General features: G+C 41.2%; 1 protein-coding gene across 1 annotated transcript in view; it reads left to right on the plus strand.

Annotated features, from left to right (window-relative positions):
- The window catches only part of LOC309858143 (reelin), a gene marked incomplete at both ends in the record, with an annotated part of 85,849 nt that overhangs the window by 19,493 nt on the left and 45,019 nt on the right, over positions 1-21,337 (plus strand). Inside the window, 10 exons of the mRNA XM_082750830.1 lie at positions 4,245-4,403; positions 4,591-4,779; positions 5,314-5,587; positions 8,086-8,226; positions 8,333-8,510; positions 12,505-12,589; positions 13,393-13,575; positions 15,754-15,925; positions 16,040-16,142; positions 17,958-18,187. Of these exons, the coding sequence (XP_082606956.1) occupies positions 4,245-4,403; positions 4,591-4,779; positions 5,314-5,587; positions 8,086-8,226; positions 8,333-8,510; positions 12,505-12,589; positions 13,393-13,575; positions 15,754-15,925; positions 16,040-16,142; positions 17,958-18,187 (1,714 nt within the window). The remainder of the gene's footprint in view (positions 1-4,244; positions 4,404-4,590; positions 4,780-5,313; positions 5,588-8,085; positions 8,227-8,332; positions 8,511-12,504; positions 12,590-13,392; positions 13,576-15,753; positions 15,926-16,039; positions 16,143-17,957; positions 18,188-21,337) is intronic.

The following is a 21,337-nucleotide window of genomic DNA, read 5'->3' on the forward strand; positions in this document are numbered from 1 at the left end:
ATGTTGGAGAACAAAAGGAAGGCTGGTATGGCTTGGGACTCATGGAGAATGAGGGTCAGGAGCCCAGGCACGTGGGGCCTTGCTAGCTATGGTCGGGAGATGGGGTGTGAGTCCAGGGTCATGAACACCAGCTGAAGGCCTTGAACCCAGGGGACAACATCATCTGATTTAAATTTTTACAAGCTCGACCCACAAAAATAATAAGTAGTTCAAAACACAGAAGTATTTCTAGAACACATGCTCCGCCCATGCAGAGGTGGGAACTTTGAGGTGTACAGATGACAGGGTCTCATCCTGACGATCTTATTTTCTGATTGGAGAGGTAGAGCATGTTAACATTTTCTTTAACCTCTGTAATAAAATTACTATAAAATACTGGGTGGTTGGAACCGTGTAGCAATTGTGTGCGTGACTCTTCTAAAAATTGTAGATCCCTGGATATGAACTTTAAAAAAAAATAAAAACTGACCAGAATAGACTAGGAAACATCTACCTGTCATAGAGATGAAGTTCTGCTCGACACTTAGCCTCTGACTACAAATGTTGTTGCTTGTCCTGCCGGGTAGATTCTCTGAGGACCCATTTAGGTACAAGCACTCCACTACCCTTGAGCTGTTTTCTTGAACTCCTTGCTAGCCATTTAATTCACATCCCACAGGCATTTCTCAGTCTTTTATTGAAAACTGGTTGTTAAAATGTCAATCTGCCTAAATCCTTGAACCAATCTCTTCCAGTTGATGAAAGTACAGATTTTTTTTTTTAACTTACTCAAGCTGAAGCCTTAATTTACATATTTGGAATTAAAATCAAAATTAGGCTATTTTCAATAAGACTGGGCAGAACACAGATGGGGTTGTAATTCAAAAAGAGAAATGTGGTACATGCCCGAAACACTTGGGAGATGAGCTAAAATGGCTTGGTTTCATTTTTCAGATGTGCAGTGTGTCATATGACCCAGCTAATGGGGCTCGGCAATTTATATGAAATAGAGATACTGCTGTTTCCCTTTCTTGCATTCCCCCATTGTTTCAGACTTCTGGGAGGCCCTCCTTTATTGTCCTTTGGGATTGGGTCCTAATCTCTGCAGACCTGGTTGTGTCCCTCCTAAAAAAGCTACTGAGAAGTACTACAAACAGAAACAAAACAGAATATGGACCCCTTGAGTCCTGCTTCTCATGTACACTTGATCCTGTAGGGAGCTTTCAAAGGCAAGTTCTGAGTCAGCAGGACTAGGAATGTTATGCTGCATAATGAATGACTCCAAAACTGAGTGGCTTAGCACAAGAAACAGCAGTTATCTTCTGGTTTCTATGAGTCAGGAATTCAGGAGCAGCTGAGCTGGGTGGTCCTGACTGAGGATTTTGCATAAGGTTGCAGCTAGGGTAAATGCCGGGAGAAGGGGCCATCATGGAAAGACACAAGCAGGGCTGGAGGATCTATTTCCAAGATGCTCACTTACATGGCTGGTAGAAAGAGGCCTCAGTTTCCCACTGGGTGGACCTGTCCATAGGCTGTTTGAGCGCCATCCCTACTACCTGTCAGTCAGCTTTCCTCAGAGTAAGAGATCCATGAGAAAGATACAAGGACGAATGTGCAAAGCCTTTTATGGCCTAGTCTCAAAAGTCACACACTGTCACTCCTACCATATTCTATGTATTGCATGCAAGTTACTAAGTTCAGCAGCACCCCAAAAAAGGGGGGAAATAAACTCCACTTTTTAAAGGGAAGAGTGTCAAAGAATTTGTGGACGTGTTTTATAACCACCACAGGCAGGGCCTGTTACCAGGTGATGCAGGTGCTGGTCCTTGGACCATACTTTGAATAGAAGGTACTAGAAAGGACTAGCCAATGAGATTTTATTCTCATGATGCTTCCTTTCTGGTACCTTTCTAAAGGTAATCTACCTTTAGAATAATCTAAATTATTCTCTATTCTCTCTCTCTCTCTTTCCCATCTTATTAAATATAAACCATATCAACACAGATTAATAGCCACAAGAAAAACTAAATTTTGAACTGTCTGGCTTTCTCAGCTACCCAAATTCATATTAAAAGCCAATAGGACATATTTCGAGCAAACATCAAAGGTTGGAAACTGGAGTTCCTCCAGAAGTTCCTCAGCTTAACTAGAATAAAGACTAGAAACAGACTACCTTCCATTTTCTGCATTAACTTTATTTGACAGACAGAGATCACAAGTAGGCAGAGAGGCAGGCAGAGAGAGAGCAGGAAGCAGGCTCCCTGCTGAGCAGAGAGCTTGATGCGGGGCTCGATCCCAGGACGCTGAGATCATGACCTGAGCTGAAGGCAGAGGCTTTAACCCACTGAGCCACCCATGTGCCGCCATTTTCTGCATTAACTTTACTGTGACTCTCTTGCTCCAACTCATGGGTCTACAGCCACCCACTGAAGCTTTAACTGCCAATCTCTACACTTAGATCCGTCATGCTCTCTCCCCAGGGAGTTGCTATTCTTTGTGCTGTCTTTATCCTCTCATTATAAATGGTGGTTTCTTCTATTTTAAATACAGTAAGATTAATTCTCTCGAGAGTTCTAACTTTTTGCATATTAGTCATTGTTGTTCCTGGCATCCTCCTTGTCAGATGCGGTGATAATAATCCCATGTGCTAACAATTAGCCTTAAAAGGCTGTCTTTGGGTTCTGTATTTTATCCTAATAGTTCCTGAAACTTAATTTTAGTAAACTCTTTGTTGCCCAGCATGATAAAGGGATTGAGATATTCCCACAGTTAGTAATGGGGAAATTAGAAAGTTATCATATATTTCATGAATGATTTAAAACCTTTTTCTGAAAAGGTTAAGATATAACAAAATTAGTGTAACAGATACAACTTTCCTGAATATAATTTCTGTGAATACTCAAAGTACTTCAGTATCTCCAGTCATAATTATGAGTATGTGGTGCCAGTTGTACGAATAGGCAGTTAGATGCCCAGAAAGCCCTCTACTCCTCCCATCAATAACAACAGATAGATAAGTAGATATCCTGTTGATTCCCATCATTAGCAATTTTTTTTTCTTTTTGCATTCAACCTTACCTATTCCCTGTCCCCTCTTTTAAAATAAAAAATGTTTCGGGATACCTGGGTGACTCAGTCAGTTAAGCGTCTGACTCTTGATCTCAGCTCAAGACTTGATCTCGGGGTCCTGAGTTCCAGAGCCCCATGTTGGGCTCCATCCTGGGTGTGGAGCCTACTTTTTAAAAAAACAGTAATTAATTAAAATTTAAAAAGTTTCCAGGGGAGGTAGCAGGGGCAGTGCAGATGGTCCTATAACTTGAATGTGCAGGTCACTAAATCATGTCACCATGGAAACAGGTGGAGGAGGGACATTGGGTAGATGGGGGTGGGTAGAGAGGGCCAGATTGACACAGAAAGGAGAGTAGAACTAATATGGAGGGGAGTGAATTTTCTGCTTTGCTATTTATTTTACTTCTTTTAAGATTTTTATTTTATTTTTATTTATTTGTCAAAAAAAGAGAGAGGGAGAGTGAAATCACAAGCAGGGGAAGTAGCAGGCAGAGAGAGAAGCAGACTCCCCACTGAACAAGGAGCCTGTTGCAGGACTTGATCCCAGGACCCTGGCCTCATGACCTGAGCTGAAGGCAGACGCTTAACCAACTGAGCCACGCAGGTGTCCCCCTGCTTTGCTATTTAGTAATGTGACCTCATTTCAGCTTTAGTAACCAAAGCCTGACAAAGTATAAAGGGCCAGTGAAAGGATCCTCCCATGTAACAGAATTTCATATTGGGCCCTGCTTACTGTCTGGTGCTTCGGCAGGAAAAAAGCCCTACTTGATTTGTGCTGGGGAAATTGAGATATTTCTTTGGAGTGTATAATAATGAGATGAAACTTGATAATGTTCCGGACAGAATCTAAAATTCAAATACATGATCTGCTGTGGATTTTTATGTCCCCCTTATCAACCCACTCATCACTCATACAAAGCTGAGTAGTCTTTAAAAGAGCTTGTGTTTTTTCTTTTTTTTTTTTCCTTCTTCATCTTCCATTTCCTGGGAGTTGGTGCACTAGAAACTGTCAAGGAATTGATGAGCCTTCAGGTCTACTAATTCATTCCTAGGAAGTTAGATGAATGTGCCCTCGTTCTATGAGATGCAATTTGAAGTTTCTGCTGCAGTCTTGCCATTTAAAAAATACTGTTCCTTGCCTTTCTTTGCCTCTAGGAAAGCTGTCCAAGTAACTGGATTTATGTCTTTTAACTCAGGGCTTGTTGTTCAGTATTCAAATGACAACGGGATACTCTGGCATTTGCTGCGAGAGTTGGACTTCATGTCATTTCTGGAGCCACAGATCATTTCCATTGACCTGCCACGGGAGGCTAAGACCCCTGCCACAGCTTTTCGATGGTGGCAACCCCAACATGGCAAGTTTCTGCTCCCTCCACCCTTCCCAGTGGCCTTGAGAGCATACAGTTAAAGCCGCATTGTACTGTATGCTTTGTAATTTGCTGTCAGTTTCCTAGACAATTTGATTTAAAAGCATAGTCATAAAGATATTCATATGGCTGGATAACAAACTTTCTCTAACTGCCTTTATTCATTGGATTTCAGGAAAGCATTCAGCCCAGTGGGCCTTGGATGATGTCCTTATCGGAATGAATGACAGCTCTCAAACTGGGTTTCAAGACAAATTTGATGGCTCCATAGATTTGCAAGCCAGCTGGTACCGAATACAAGGAGGTCAAGTCGGTATTGACTGTCTCTCCATGGATACTGCTCTGATATTCACTGAAAACATAGGTATATATTTTCACCAGCTAAAGGGAGAGTATTTCATTAACTAGAGGACTAACTTAACTAAAGCCCAAGAGGAGACTCCCTAATGCAAAACTGTGTACCTAACTGCCTGGGCTGAGGGAGATTCTGGAAAAAAAGGAGCTGGGTTGACCTCTAAGAGAACTTGGTGCGTCTAGCGGCCGCTTGCCTTTGAACTGTCCTCCTTGCATGATCTAATAAGGTTTCCTCAAATCAGAGCAATAAAATCTCTCTCGGAAGACTCACTCCCATGTCTCGTAATTTGCAGAACTGGCAGAGAGAAGACTCTCCAAGATAGTCACGCTTTTCAAATTAGCAGCCTTCCGCGGGTCCAAGCCTCTGCTAACCAAATGAAAGCAGTTATTGCGGGAGCAAAAGTCGCTTCGAATAAGACGGGGTTCTTGTTCGCTCCTGAACGTATTCGTTCCAAGCAAAAACGCCCAATAGCAAAGAGAAGACCATTAAATGCTACCACTCAACTTCTTTTTTTTTTCTTTTTTTTTTTCTTTTTTTTTGCAGGAAAACCTCGTTACGCTGAGACCTGGGACTTCCACGTGTCGGCATCGACCTTCTTGCAGTTTGAGATGAGCATGGGTTGCAGCAAGCCCTTCAGTGAGGCCCACAGCGTCCAGCTCCAGTATTCCCTGAACAATGGCAGGGACTGGCATCTGGTCACCGAGGAGTGTGTACCTCCCACCATTGGCTGCCTGCACTACACAGAAAGTTCTGTGTATACCTCAGAAAGATTCCAGAATTGGAAGCGGATCACCGTCTACCTTCCACTCTCCACCATGTGAGAATTGCCATGTGGCTTCATTTCAGAACTCTAGGTTCCTGTCACCTCATGTGAAAGTAATCATGATTCCGCTTGGCAATTCTGTGACGCTCTCATGATAATTACGCAGGGAGTCTGCGTGGAGCGGTGGGGAGGGGAGACGAACAAGGCACTTGGGGTTGCAATTTTATAACGTGTTAGTGAGTTCCAAAAGTTCAGGTCTGAACTTTCCTGTTTTCTGGCAACAGGAAGCCTGCCCACCAGAGCCAGTTGTACAAGTAGTCCTGTTCTGTTGTAAAAATACGTATCTACCCAACAACCAGAGAAATATTTGTTCACGTGAAGCAGTATGTGAAATCATCACACGTGGAAGAATAGTAGCCTTAGTTTCTTTATTTTATTTTATTTTATTTGTTTTTTGACAGAGAGAGAGACAGCAAAAGAGGGAACACAAACGGGGGAGTGGGAGAGGGAGAAGCAGGCTCCCTGCTGAGCAGGGAGCCTGAATCGGGGCTCGATCCCAGGACCCTGGGATCATGACCTGAGCTGAAGGCAGAGACCTAATGACTGAGCCACCCAGGCGCCCCTCTTTTTTGTTTGTTTTTTCTTTATTTTCAGTACCACAGTGAGAGTAAAAAGATGGTTCCTTCAGAATGTTCATATTGTTTTTACATCTCTCTTTCCCCTCTTGGGATTTCAGATTATATTCAAAACTTGTATTCGGGCTTACAGCAGGCTCAATTTGGGGATCTTTCTAGGAACCAGTGTGTCCTGAGGTGGCTGGTTAGAGAGCGTGCCATTCCCGCCTTGCCCTGCCACTGCTGTGTTCTGGAATTCAGCCACATTGGCCTCTGCAGGCTGCATTTACCAGGCTCCTGCGTCTGCAGGCTCCCAGATAGATTTAGTGGCAGAACCTGGCGTGATAATCAGAGTGGGAACAGAGATAAAACAGGATATCCCTTCTCTTCCCTTTCTGTCTCAAGAGCATCTTGGCTAACTTCAGTGGCTCCCACTCCCAAAGAAGGCCCCCCACCAGGACCCTGGCCCCTGGGCACCAGCCAACAGTGTCCCTCCAGCTTCGGACTTGCAGCAGTGTCCCAACTTTGCTCAGTTCTGGTCTCCTCGCTGCCCGTTGGCTTCTCAGCTCTGGCACTAACCTCCAGCATCTTGTGTTAAACACTCACTAGAATTAAATACTCATAGTGGTTTCCATGTTGCTGATTTGATTCTGATTCAGAGATGTACCACCAAATAGCAGGGAAAAATGCAGGAAACCAGAGCATTTTAGCATTGAAGCTAAACGCTGTGGACACCCTGCGCTTAAAAGAGTGCTTACTGGTAGCTCATTTATTCGCTTTATTTTTATTCAACAAACATTTATTGAATATCTACTTTGTTTTAGAACTCTATTACAAAATTAACAAACTGATGCCAGCATCCAAAGATCTTATTTGGGACACTGGACGTCTCAGCAGTTATTTATGATATAAAATGGTGACGTTGCTAGTACCCAGGGATGTTACTGAAATGCGGGGTGGGGTACTACCTGAGTTTAGGGGGGCTGAGGGAACTTCCTGGAAGGGCCCAACTCTGAACAAATAGCGAGTCCTGGTAAAGAGGGCATGTGGGAAGGGAAGACATTCTGCAGCTTGGCCTTGACATTCCATTTGTTGGGAAATCACTGGAAGGGTGTTCTGTGGAGTGGTGACGGGATTCGATTTCCACTTTAAAGCCACCACACCCGTAGCTGTGTTGCACTGAAGGAGAACCTGTGTCTGGAAACAATAGCACTGGAAATGCTGCTGTTGACATTCGACTTCAAGGATGCTGGGTTCCACGTTCCAAACAAGTGATTCCTCCACTTCCGCTTTGTGGTCTGTTTCTAAGTTAGAGACTGTTACTGTGGTTTGGCCCAGGCTGCATATATTTCTGGATAAGGTGATCTGACAGGGTAGTCCAAAGAGCAGATTACAAATGGAATGGAAAATGTGGGCGTGCCTTACCTGGTTCTGGCCCTCACCTTTCGGCAGCCAGACCTCAGGCACCATCATGGAGGAAGAACTTCCCTGGGGTTTCCATTTCCTGTCTCAGAAACCATTGGGGGACAGTAGTGCCGGGACCTCATTTCCTCGTGCTTTTCCTCATGCTTCTCATCCATTCTGCCTCTTTCCTCATCCTGAATGGCAGGAAAAGCCTGAACCCCAAAACCCCAAATTTGGCACGTGGTTCAAACACACAATAAATCACTAGTCCAAGATAACTTTCCCATCACAGACGTGTTAGGAGACATGTGTATGAAAGGAAGGGTGACATATTTACCAAGCATGTTTTCTACTCTCTCGCAGTGGTGGGTTCATCAGGAAAGAACATCCAACACTTGGTGTGAGAACTAATTGTCTCCAAGAAGAGGGAAGGAGAACTTGGAGGAGGGCTCTTCAGAGGGAAAGGGGAGTTAAAGGAAATGTTCTCCTGCTTTCAAGGATGCCTGTCGAACCAAGTATGTTTTCTTTGGTCAGGTCTCCCAGGACCCGGTTTAGATGGATTCAGTCCAACTACACTGTGGGGGCTGACACGTGGGCTATTGATAATGTTGTGCTGGCTTCGGGCTGCCCCTGGCTGTGCTCTGGAAGAGGAGTTTGCGACGCGGGACGCTGCGTGTAAGTCCATAAAACCGGCAGTTTCTTTGTTTAGGATGCAAAAGCAAAAATGACTTTCGAACTCATGACAAATAATGCCTTTCCGCCCCTCCTTCTTCTCTCTTAGATGTGACCGGGGCTTTGGAGGAGCCTACTGTGTGCCCATTGTTCCTCTGCCCTCGATTCTTAAGGATGATTTCAACGGGAACCTACATCCCGACCTTTGGCCTGAAGTATATGGTGCCGAGAGGGGGAACCTGAATGGTGAAACCATCAAATCGGGAACATCGCTCATTTTTAAAGGGGTCAGATAAGATTCTACTTCTATACTCTGCTATCGGGATTCCTTCCTTCCCTTACTGCTCCACACAAATGTGTTTGTGAACCGGCTCAGATAGTGTATTACTTTATATGAAGCTGTTGTCTTCTAGCCCAGACCACGTTTCCTCCTCTGTTCGCCATTATCATTTTTCAGGATCACTTAAGCATAAAATCTTTCCTCCGCTTTGGTGATCAGACCCCTGTTACTTTCTGCTGCAATTATATACATATATATGTATATATGCACGCACACACACATGAATTATGCATATGCAATTTCTAGTATCTTCTAGAATGTAGCATTTTCTGTGTTATTGAATATATAACTTAGAGAACTGTAAAAAATGATTTTAGAAAAGGGCTTTGCTTTTTCCTTTCTTTCTTTTTTCCTTTTCCTCCGGCCAATAGAACCCTTTGGTGACTTGAAGAAAACCAAACATCGGAGTCAAGTGAAATAGCATTCTCAAACATTGTTAGTCTATTTTTGTGTTTCAACCTAGATGTTTGCTGAGAAAGAGTTAAGCAGTTGTGTGAAGTGCTGTACTGGTTGTACTGTACCTTCCCCTGTGAATACAGGCCGTATCCCGTCTCTCCCACCATGGGGAAGTCGGCTAATACAGGGTGCGCTAGTGAAATCTGTCACAAAAATCTGCATGGGCCCCCATACAACCTTCATGATTAACATCCAATGCTTAGAAAATTAGATACCCTGAAACTTTTTTTTTTTTTTTTAGGATTTCATTTATTTATTTTTGAGAGAGAGAGTGCATGAGCAGGGGTGAAGGGTAGAGGCAGAAGCAAACTCCCCGCTGAGCAGGGAGCCCAGTGCAGGACCCTGGGATCATGACCTGCGCCTAAGGTAGACACTTAACCAACTGAGCCACCCAGGCGCCTGGTGGAACTTTCCCAGTTATAGCTGATAGAGGCTGCCTACCGTCCTGATTTAAATACCTAATTTGTCTCAAGTTTGGATGAGAGAGAAAAAAAAAAAACACTTAGGGGTCGGGGAGATTCACTAGTCCCTACAAGCTCTGAGAAGCTAAAGAAATTGAGGTAACATTTCAGGATGGAAACTGCTGGTTTTCATGTGTATGTTTTTTCAGTCTTGTTGGAGGCATTAGCTGTGATTACCACCACTGGCTCACTTCCGATCTGCTTACAGCATTGACAAAACCGAAAAGCAGAAGCCCCATGACTTTTCATGATTTAAATATCTTTACCTGATAAATTTTTAAGCCAGTGAATTAACCTGGTCCCTAGATCCTATGAAGGAAGAAGACGCACAGTGTTTTCTATTTTCCCTTTAGCCATCCAAATGCAAGAGCAGCCAAGCATTATCTGTATTAGACATTATCTCTCAGTTCTGCAAGATGTAGAGAGGGCCCAGCGTGGGCCACTCAGTAGGGTGCAGTTTGACCTAGAAAGGCACTCCTTCGTTAAAAAGGAAGTGATAGTCTCACTTTAATGTTTATAGATTCAGGAGTATGATCAGCTATTCAAATAGCTAGTTGGATGCCAAAGAACTCCCACATTTAGCACAAATGGATTAATGAGCCCGGAAAAGGGATGAGGAAAGAAACCTGTTCGTGAACTTGAATATGCACAGAAGCAGGGCTTGACATTTCCACCGTGTAATTAATACCAAGTGCTGAACTACAAGCAAATACTACAAACATGAAAGATACTTTCATCGTGCCCACTTTCAACATAACTGTTCCTACAAGATGCGGTGTGCAGTGGTCCTTTCAATGGCTGATTTGTACTTGCCTATGGGAACAGCTTCATACTTAGGTTTCATAATCAAGGGGGAAGAGTGATCATACTCCTTTAATTGTTGTTAGCAAGGGATCTTTTTTAGCTGGTTCTGCCAACTAGCCACCTCGAAGCTTATTCCTTGTAAGTTGAAGAAGCTGCCTTTCCTCATCACCTCAACCTCCACGTAGCACCACACTGTAAAACCATTCAAGGCTTTGTGCCTGTCAAGGTAGGAGGGAGAGAGTGTCTCTCGACCATGAGACAGGAAGAACAGGCATGGACTCGGTGCCATGGACTGAGTATGGCGATGAGTTATTAGGGTAAAGAGAAAAAAAAAAGACTGAAAATATAAGGCTTTACAGTGTAACCTTCAATCCTGGAAGTTTGAGTTGATGCTTTTTGAAGTTCAGGGACAGGTTCACATGCCGCTCCTTTTTCATGACAGTATTAAATGATTCTCAGACTCTAAATTTAGCATTATCTGGATTTCTTCTCCCAAAACCAGAAGATGATTTAGTAAATGAAACACTGGTATCCTATGAAGGATGGAGGACAAGTTTCACAGTCTGACACATCTGGGCTCGATTTCCCCCATCAATACTTTTAAGCTGTGCAGTCTTGAGCAAGTTACTGTCTTTGAGTTCTAGGCTCCTTCTCTGCATCATAAAGATAATAATATCTCACCCTTATGAGTGTGATGTGCATTAAAGGAAGAAAGTGTCTGTTTTAGAACCTAGCATGTTATAGGCATTCAGTAATATGGTTGCTGTGACAAAATTAGTCCTATTTAAAGCTTTTCAGTTATTGGGGTTTTGTGCTGGGTAATAAGAAAAAGAGGATAAATTTCTTTTCTCTAGCTAAAATTACATTTGGTGTTTGTTAGTTGACCATTAAGAAATCCAAGGAAGGGCACCTGGATGATACCGCTGATTAAGCCTCTGATCCTTAGTTTCGGTTCGGGTCATAATCTCAAGGTCCTGGGTTTGAGCCCTGCCTCGGGCTGCCTGCTCAGCAAAGAGCCTGCTTCAGATTCTCCCTCCCTCTGCCCTTCCTGCTCATTCTCTCTCTCTCTCTCTCTCTCTCTCTCTCTCTCAAATAAATAAATAAATCTGGAAAGGAAGAGAGGGAGAGAGAAAGGAAGGAAGAAATCTGGTGTCCACTCAGTATCACACAGCCCTATACCACTAAAGATTCACTTCATTCAGATGTCACAGCTAAGACCCTAAAAAGTCTTATTTGCACCTTAGGACACTTGCACAGTGAAATTCTATTTTACTGGCTGTCACTGCAGTCCTCTGTACATGCAGAGAAAACAAGCTATGGGGCTGTCAATCCCAGGCATCCAGAAATAGTTAATTAGCAGAAAAAATTGCCAAAGCTAATGTGATCGCTTTCTTCCTTCTTTGGCTTCTCTGCCTGAGCAGTTACAGCTGAGGCATGGGGACTCGCTTAGTTATGCCTTATTTATCTTGACCAACTGGAGGGTGTTGTGTCAGCCTGAATGAGAGCTTCCCAGCGCTGTCAGAGCACACAAAGGAGTAGTGAGTCCCTACGACTCCTTGGAACCTGAAAAAGTTACCTATTAGTTCCCAACTTCCAGCAGGAGCACTTGGCAGAGAATTTCCATCCATTTCCTCATTACGCCTGTCATGGCATGCTGTGGTCAAAGGAGACTACTTTTTAAAAAGGCCTGCAGATAGGTAATGCTGTCATTTTTGCATTGCTTTTTATAAACGTCACAGCAAAGTGGGATGTCGAGTTGAGACAATGAAATTGGGTTATGCAGTCATAAGAAATGAAAGCCTAAGAAACTGGAAAGGATCCATTTTTCCTTTTTTTTTTTTTTTTTTTTAAGATTTTTTATTTATTTATTTGACAGAGAGAGATCACAAGTAGGCAGAGAGGCAGGCAGAGAGAGAGAGGGGGGGAAGCAGGCTCCCTGCTGAGCAGAGAGCCCGATGTGGGACTCAATCCCAGGACCCTGAGATCATGACCCGAGCCGAAGGCAGCGGCTTAACCCACTGAGCCACCCAGGCGCCCCCATTTTTCCTTTTCAACTGGACCCAACATTGCTTCTTGAATGAACTGAGTGAATACCCATAATTGAATCATTACGTGTATGCATCTATTACTTAGCTAATGCAAGTGAGGTGCATAAAAGTCAAAGGAAAATAATTTTGCATATGAAATAAGGTCGTTTAATGTATATGTCTCTGTTTTCAGGAAGGACTGAGGATGCTTATTTCAAGAGATCTGGACTGTACCAATACTATGTATGTCCAGTTTTCACTTAGATTTATAGCAAAAGGTAAGTCATTTCTATGGGTAGAATTCATTATTTCCCCTTGCCTTACACAATTCCTCCCCCACAAAGAAACGATGGATTTGAGGCCCATAAATTCTGTTGCATGGGAGAGCACATCTAGATGTAGATGTGCTTCTATAAGTTCATCTTAATGTAAGGGTAAGGTAATTACTGATTTTGCAAAAATTTCATATAGCTGTAGTAATCATACTAATTCTATGGTAGCTACATTTATCATTATATCCCTGAGTCTTTTTTTTTCCACCACTACTTCCTAGTTGTAAGAATTTTAAATTTTAAAAATTTAACTTAGGGACATTTTAGATTTTCTTTTATAGATGTGAACCCCTAAAAGACAACTCTTTGCCATTATGACCTTTCTTATTAACTAAATCATTTCCTTGACAAATAATGCCCTAAGGATATAATAAGCTTGCAAGTAGATTTTTGTTTGTATCCTGAGATTTAAAATGTTTGACCTTTTATAAAATCGTGATGCCCGTAGAAGCAAAATTCTCTGATGTAAGATTTCCTAAATGAAATACCGAAAGATACGTGTTCATATCTGAGAAAGAGAAGGAGATACTATTGTGTGAAAATCTGAGTTCTGGTGTGTGTTTTGAGATGCAGTCATACAGAAAGCCCCACCTGACTTTGCTTAAAGTTGCCTCCCAAGCATTTGGACTCTAAAGCCCCTATGGCAATATAAGTCAGCTTATGCATCAATGCCAAAAGGATAGTCTTAGAATATACCTTGTGCCCACTTTTATCACAGTATGTTTTATGCCTGTGGTGTCTTCTTCTAGGTACCCCAGAGAGGTCTCACTCTATTCTACTACAATTCTCCATCAATGGGGGAATCACTTGGCACTTGATGGATGAATTTTACTTCCCTCAAACGACCAACATACTTTTCATTAATGTTCCCTTGCCATATACTGCCCAGACCAACGCTACAAGGTTCAGACTCTGGCAACCTTATAATAATGGTAAGAAGGCACTTGTTCTCCTGTGATCCAAACTGACTGGCTTTTAACATGTTTGTTTCTAAGATGTGGAGGAAGTGTTTGTCAACTGGGAAGTTTCATTGTCTGTGACACACATTTTACCTAAATAACTAATATTAATAACATAATTAACTTTATGTATCTTTAGTGTCTCTTTGTACTTGACTCGTCAGTTCTCGATGATGTAAATATAGCTAAAGCCACTTACAGAGCTAAGGTTTTTATTAATTTTTTTTTTCAGAGCTAAGGTTTTTAAAAAACAATTGAGCACTGAGGCACCTGGGTGGCTCAGTCGGTTAAGCGTCTACCCTCGACTCAGGTCATGATCCCAGGATCGTGGGATCGAGTCCCATGTAGAGCTCCAGGGGAGCCTGCTTCTCCCTCTGCCCCTCTGCCCTTCTCAGGAGCACACTCTCTTAAATAAATAAATACAATCTTTAAAAAAAAAAAGTTCAGCATTATCATTAGTCACTTATCAATTGTAACTACATTCCTGCTGAATTCATTTAGGAATAAATAGTTCTTCTGAGTGTGGCATTTCATTAGTGAGACAGAACAACATTGCAGCAAAATACCATGACAAAGTGACAGGGACTCACACCAAGCAGAAAGTGCCTTAGATAAAATATTCTTATCACATACCCCGCTTCCGTTGATAAGTTAAAGTGAATGTATAATTTAACAGCATTTCCAGATGGTTACAGAAAATGATTTTACAAATTTGTAATGTTTTATTGCTTCCAATATTTCTATTAACTGCCGATTATAAAGGACCAGACTCTACCAAATCATGCATTTAATGGCCTGAGTAAGCATAGAGATATCCCATTAAGCAGATTCTTTGCAGAGGTAACACAGAAATGAATAAGAAAAACGTACTGCTAGCTCTAAAGCTTAACCTGAATATTTACCTCATAACTAGTAAGCCAAAAATAATTTTTAACTTATTATAAACAGAAAGAAATAATCTTTTATAATCACCAAATAAATATGAATAAATATATAAATACTACCAAGTTTCACAATCCAGAGAATCATTGTCTTCATGTTATGGTTGGAATGCTTACCTGGTTTTTCTTTATCGTTTTCACCAGCTGCTTCCAAAACAAGAAAAGAGAAGAAAGCTGCTAGAATTAGAAAAGTGATAGGTTGAGGAGAGAGAGAGAGGGACACATGCAACTTCATTTAAATCATCAGGTTATTTCTACAGGTTCCTGTTTACAGATTATGTATGCGTGTGTATGTGTGTGTGTGTGTGTACAGAAAAAATATATATATGTATATATATATATATATATATATATATATATATTCTAAGAATTTTAATCAATGTAGAAAACAATAAAGAAGCATCCTTGAGGAATCTTGATGATTCTGCTTGGCATGGTCTTACCTCCTTGTTTCCCCCTGAGTCCAAACAGTGCTTTGCAAAGGCAGCCTGGGTTTGCCGTCCTCCCTGCAAAGTAGGTACCTGCCTTCAACACCCAGGCTGGGTTGCTGAATCAAGTTCTATGACAGCCCAAGGAGTGATTTTACTAGTTTTTTAGATAGTTCCACATAACTTTAAATAAGCATAGAAGTTTTGAAAAGCATTTGAAAGGATATAACACAGAGTATTTTCTTCTGTGTAGTTCTAACAATTAGATAAAATTAGGCATCAGACCAGCGTTTTCATGACCACAGCCCTTCAGCCCGACTACAGCACGACGCTCAGTCATGAGCTGACTCTAAAAGGTAGTAAGAGGCTCCTCAGATCGACTCATGCACCTCAGTTTTAAATCTGCAGGCTTGACCCCTGTGCTCACAGATTCAGATATCTTACAGGTTCTCCTAAACCTTGAAAACCTAAACCCCATTCGTGGCTCTAACACCACAGCACTGACTGGAAGGGGAGCACAATTTCTCAAACCGTCTCAGCTTTCTGAAATCAGTGAGGCTGTTCCTTGCTCTGTCAACTTAAGGTGATTGACAGCTTAATTTTTCCATACTCGAATCGCTATAAAGACGTGTTGTGTAGTTTGTGTTCCTTTGTCTGGAAAGCATATATTTAACCTGTTGTTACTGATTCCCTTCTGTCATTTACTTTCTTCCAAAGAGCAAACATGTCCCTCCAGTTCTCACCATTGGAAAAACTTTTTTTTTAATCCAAAAATGCCTTAGGTAAGAAAGAAGAAATCTGGATTGTTGATGACTTCATTATTGATGGAAACAATCTCAACAACCCTCTGATGCTTCTGGATACATTTGATTTTGGACCCAGAGAAGACAATTGGTTTTTCTATCCCGGTGGTAACATTGGTCTTTATTGCCCGTATTCTTCAAAAGGAGCACCGTAAGTCTTTCATTAAGACTCTAAAACAAAACTCTATACAAATTTTGCTTGCTCTATATAAATCACAGTGAACTTTTGCCCAAGCGGATTTCTTCTTGTTTTCTTCCATAACAGCGAGGAAGATTCAGCTATGGTGTTTGTTTCCAATGAGGTCGGTGAGCATTCCATCACCACTCGCGACCTGGATGTGAATGAGAACACCATCATACAGTTCGAGGTACTTGACTTTGTTCTATCAGAAATGCTTTAAATTTTATCTTGAACAAAAAGCCAGGAAAGAGAAGGAAAATCTCAGGTAGTTTTCCTGCATTATGACTTTCCCTTTTTCCCAAGGACAAAAGAGGTTTTACATCATAATTCATTTTTATTAGCAGAACCAGTTGTCCTACTAAGTCTTACATCGGAATTTTTGTCCTTTATTTATGATATAATCTTCCTACCTACTACAGTGGGAAGTTATTGAAATAAATTATTTTAAACATTATAAAAATGAAAAAGGCCATACTATTCTAATATGACTGTTTTCACAATCTTTATGTGTTACTTAAGACTCAGTCGATGTAACTACTCTTATACCAGGCTGGCATATTTATATAATATTTATCATGGTGCCATGAATTTTACAGATAAAACAACACTACACTATTTTTATAATTTTTGTGTATTTCACTAATATTCATGGACCTCTTATAATTTGGAAGAGAGCAAATTAATAATGTATAAAGAAAAACTTGTATGTATTTCAAAAACTTAGATAAAATCAGCAGAACCAATAGTACCAAGTTTCAAAAATGCTTGTTTCCTAGCTGAAATCTCTAGCTACCGTCGGGAGGGCTTACAATAGTGCCTGACTGGATCAACAAGATTTTGAATATTTGTTTTAGATTAACTCTCGGTAGCCTCTAAATTAGAGTTGTCTCTTGCATCTCAAAAGTCAGAGACCGTGGGGCATCTCGATGACTCAGCGGGAAACCTGCTTCTCCCTCTCTCACTTCCCCTGCTTGTGTTCTCTCTCTCTCTCTCTCGTTGTGTCTTTCTCTGTCAAATAAATAAATAAAATGTTAAATTCTTTTTAAAAAGTAAGAAACCAAATGGCACTTTCATAGAGAAATTATTCTGTATCTATTTTAAACTTTCTCTAATGTTTTCTAGTTTTATTTTAAGTTCCTTCTATTTTCTAAATATGTGTTTAAATGTTAATAAAAAATAGCACCTGTGGCCCTCTTCTGTTATCAGAAGGACTTGGATAGAAACAAATGCCTATATTTGAAAAGTTTGTCTAATGTTGATAGTTTTCAAAAGGTACAAGGAGTAAGTTCAACAACAGAAATTATAAATATAAATATATCTGGGTGCTACAACAGCAAGAAAATAGTAATCTCACCTGCAAGAAGGGAGAACTGCATAGGAAGAATTACGTGCATTTATTTATTTAAGTTTTAGTTTATTTATTTGGAAGCATGGAGAAAGGAATGAAGTGGTTATTTCCCTAATGGCTAAGGTCTTTCTGAACACGCATTCCCTGTGCAGGACAAAGAGGGACAATAATTGTGTTTTGTTGAATACATATTGAGGTTTTTTTCACATGCAGAACTTTGAGGATCATTTGGAAGGTGTCACACGAAGGAAAAGAGAAGGTCTTCCTATCTAGCGGACTGAAAAAAAGGCTAATGGTTATAAGTCAGGAAACAGTCTTTTCATTACAGTTTGCTTGGTTTGGCTATGAAAGTAGGCCAGAGGTACAATTTGGAATCCATGCCAGCCTCTGCCTTACCCACTTCCTAGCTTTTTATAAAATGAGGGAAAATAAATTTTTTATGAGGCCCTTTGAGGTTCTTTATGAAAAAATTATTATTTGAAGGTAATATATGATATTACTCAGTTAGGCAAAACAGAATTTTACAGTGTTAAATATTTCAGCAAGGCAGTTCCCAGGAAAATGGACTCTCAAGAAAATAATGAAATGGTGAATCATTTCAGAGCCTCTTGCTCTGAAGTAATTTGTATCTGTTTTTTCCCCTTCCTCCCGAAGATCAACGTTGGCTGCTCCACCGATAGCTCCTCTTCCGATCCAGTCAGACTGGAGTTCTCAAGGGACTTTGGGGCGACGTGGCACCCGCTGCTCCCCCTCTGCTACCATAGCAGCAGCCACATCAGCTCGCTGTGCTCCACCGAGCACCACCCGAGCAGCACCTACTATGCCGGGACCACCCAGGGCTGGAGGAGGGAGGTCGTGCACTTCGGGAAGCTGCACCTTTGCGGGTAAGGACCTGCCGCTTCACACGGCCATCTTTCTCCATTGACAACATTCTCCCTCATGTCACCACTGACTTGCCACTCTATGGGGGGGGCGATTTCCCTCTAGTTCTCCACTTCAGCACACCAGTGGTTACTCCAAACGTGGTACTCCGAGCTGACACACTACTCAGTTTGAAGATAGATTTCAAAGAGTACATCATGGCTGCACTCTGTAGTGATTCGTATCCCCCACGGGTCTTTACTAGATCCATGAGGAAGCGACAGAAGTATGGTTTTCTCCTAATGTTGTAATTCTGCACAGCACCTGCCCCCACCTCCCAATATAAATACAGTGAGAATTTTATGACTTTCAGACATCTACCTGTGTCTCTTATGGAGGGAGGGGGCACAGCGGGAGGATGGAAGCCCACAGAATATTCTAGGTGCCTCATTTAAAAAAATACTAATTGTTCCATTCCCTCCCCCAAAGCATTTCTGCTTTTCCAACTTCTCTCAGCATTCTTGCTCCATATATTTGACTCTTCTGTTGAAAGGCTATTTGGGGATAAAGGGCTTCAATTCTGATAGAAATGAAATGAATTGTTCAAAAACGAAACCTAATAATACAAGTGAACAAAGAGAGGAAGTCAACAAAGCAGGCTGCCTCAGAATTTGTCTTTTCTCTCAGAAGAAAGAACCTGTTCTTTCAGGGTATGTCAAAAAAAGAAGAAAGTACTAATATACTTTCAAGATGGAAATAGATTTATATTCCCGATGTGAAACTCAGCATAATTAGAAGTCTTGGGTCTTCAAGCAAAATGACTAATACCTAGAACTTTTCCAAAAGGGTGAAAGTGAATTTTCACAAGTCTGTGTTCTCTTTGAACATAAATCCATTTGCTTTTCATCATATCATCAGCATAATTTTTATAATTTGATTGCTAAGGACTTTAATATCTTGAGCTGTCAAGGATGTCATTTACTAATTCTTGCTATTACACCAGCATATGATTCCAATGGAAAATCCAACCAAAAAAAAAAAAAAAATGAGCATTACTAAGCAGAATGTCCTCACGGTTCTCTAGAAGGTAAAGCAGGCACAACCAGAAAGCTGTTGTTGCTGGGGGTGGGGAGGATTGTCTATAGAAGAACAGGGCAGGGAGAAAGAGTCAGGAAAAAGTTTTTATCCAAGATCAGTTGTATTATTTAAGATCCTATGTTGCAGGAAATATGAAAGGGCTTACCAAAACAGTGGAAGAACTTACTAGAAGAGTACTGGGGAATTTCAGGGATGCCCCACTCCAAAAGTGTGAGGACCTCAGCAAAAGGAGTGTTTGATTCTCATTTTTATCATGCTGACTTTAACATTTTTCAGCAAACGACCACTCTCATGTGCTGGAACTCTTAATTCCGCATTTCTAGAAAAGACAGTCTGAATCCATCAGCTGTAGCCAGAAAGCTAATCTCTGCAAGAGAACCCCAGCTGCCAGAAATCCATACTTACGGGCAGTGTAGACAGGAAAAGGCCTGCTGGCCAATCAAGCAGGCACCTATGACCAAGATCGTGACCATTACGGTTGTTGTTGAAAAGCTCCAAATTTTCTCTTTAAAGGACCTCTCATTTCCTGCTGGTGCTCAGCTAAGAATTGGATTAAGTACCAGACCACCCTAAAGATAGGGTAGAGGCCATGAGTTTACACTGTTTTAACAACTGAGACTTGCCTCGGCACGTTCCCACATGACAACAGTCTTCTTTTAAAAATATGGGATAAAGTCACAGGACAGTTGCTGCAGTGTCATGGAAACCACCTCACATAGAACTGGTGACATCCACGGGGCAGTGCTGACGCAATAGGAAATACCATTTGGAAATCTGATGAGAGAAATCATAAGGCAATATAATTTGAACATTAGAAATGCATGTACTTTCACCCACATTGAGTGTCAGTTTAAAATATACCTCTTCCAATGGTAAAGGTACAGAACTTAGGCCATTGTTTTGCCATTTTTATTTTTACAAAAAGAAATCTGTTGCTGAGACATGTCCATTCTGAGAATGGAATGAAATTACCTTCCCAGCTGCCTTCAACCATTTCTGCGAAGAGAAGAATTTGCCTTAATAGTGTTATCTGGTCCTTGTTTCAGGAAGAGAATTAGCACTCTTCTTAAAACCCACACAAGCATGAATTGCTGGAAGGCAAAAGTTAAATTTTCTCCAACTCAGTGAACCATTGCTTGGTTTGTATTCAACATGGCCCATAGTGACAGTACAAGCTAGATGCTAAAAAATATATATATAATCATGTTTATATTACCCTTTTCTGTGCACTTATTGTATGCCAGGTACCAAAAAAGCATCAGAAATGTTTTCAGGTGCGAAACAGACCATATTTGCCTCCACATCTAGTCAAGTCACATTTGAAGCATGAAGTATTGAGCTTCCATTGAGTTTTATTCATGTCACCTTGTGTCCTTTTCGTCTAGGAGTCTTTTTGTCTGTAAAACTTCCTAATTGCTTTTGCTTTATACAGTTTCATAATGAGTCAACCAAAACCTCTGTCTAAAGAAAGCACTGTTGTGTGCTTGAAATTTTAAGTTTGTGTTTAAAAAACAGATCCTTTTGAATACCACTGGCTTGGGAGAGCAGACGCTGACACTCACCAGGGAGGGTGGCAGCGGGAAATTTTCAGAATAAGATTTCAGCAGAAGGGAAGTGCAGTGAAACCAGACCCTTCAGCCCATTTATCATAGTGCTTGCGGTTTCTGTGTCAAGACAGGTGAACAATAATAAATATCCAACCAACGTGGTTCATTTGTATTCAGAACATTTGAATAAATAAGAAGTTCAAAAAAATCCATGTAGGCTTTTGTTCAAAGGAAAACTCTAGCCATTTCCCTCAGCTCAGCAGTCTGAAAGTTCAAAGGGTAGAAAGTGCTTCTTGCCAAGACTATAAACTCTGACAAGTATTTGAAAATAAAATGTAATTATGAACTGGCATTTTGGCAGCAGCTCAGTATGGTTGGAGTCTTGAGATAAACAATGAAATTTGGGTTAAAATTATATGTGGGAACTTGACTCCCTCTGCTTTACTATCTACTAAGCTTTAGAAGCCTAGTAAATAATTCCAAAATTGACTCCTAATTCCTGTTTCTCAAAAAATTATTCTGAATTTG

Source organism: Mustela nivalis, assembly GCF_964662115.1.
Source record: "Mustela nivalis genome assembly, contig: HAP1_SCAFFOLD_1917, whole genome shotgun sequence".
In the NCBI taxonomy this organism is placed as follows: Eukaryota; Metazoa; Chordata; class Mammalia; order Carnivora; family Mustelidae; genus Mustela; species Mustela nivalis.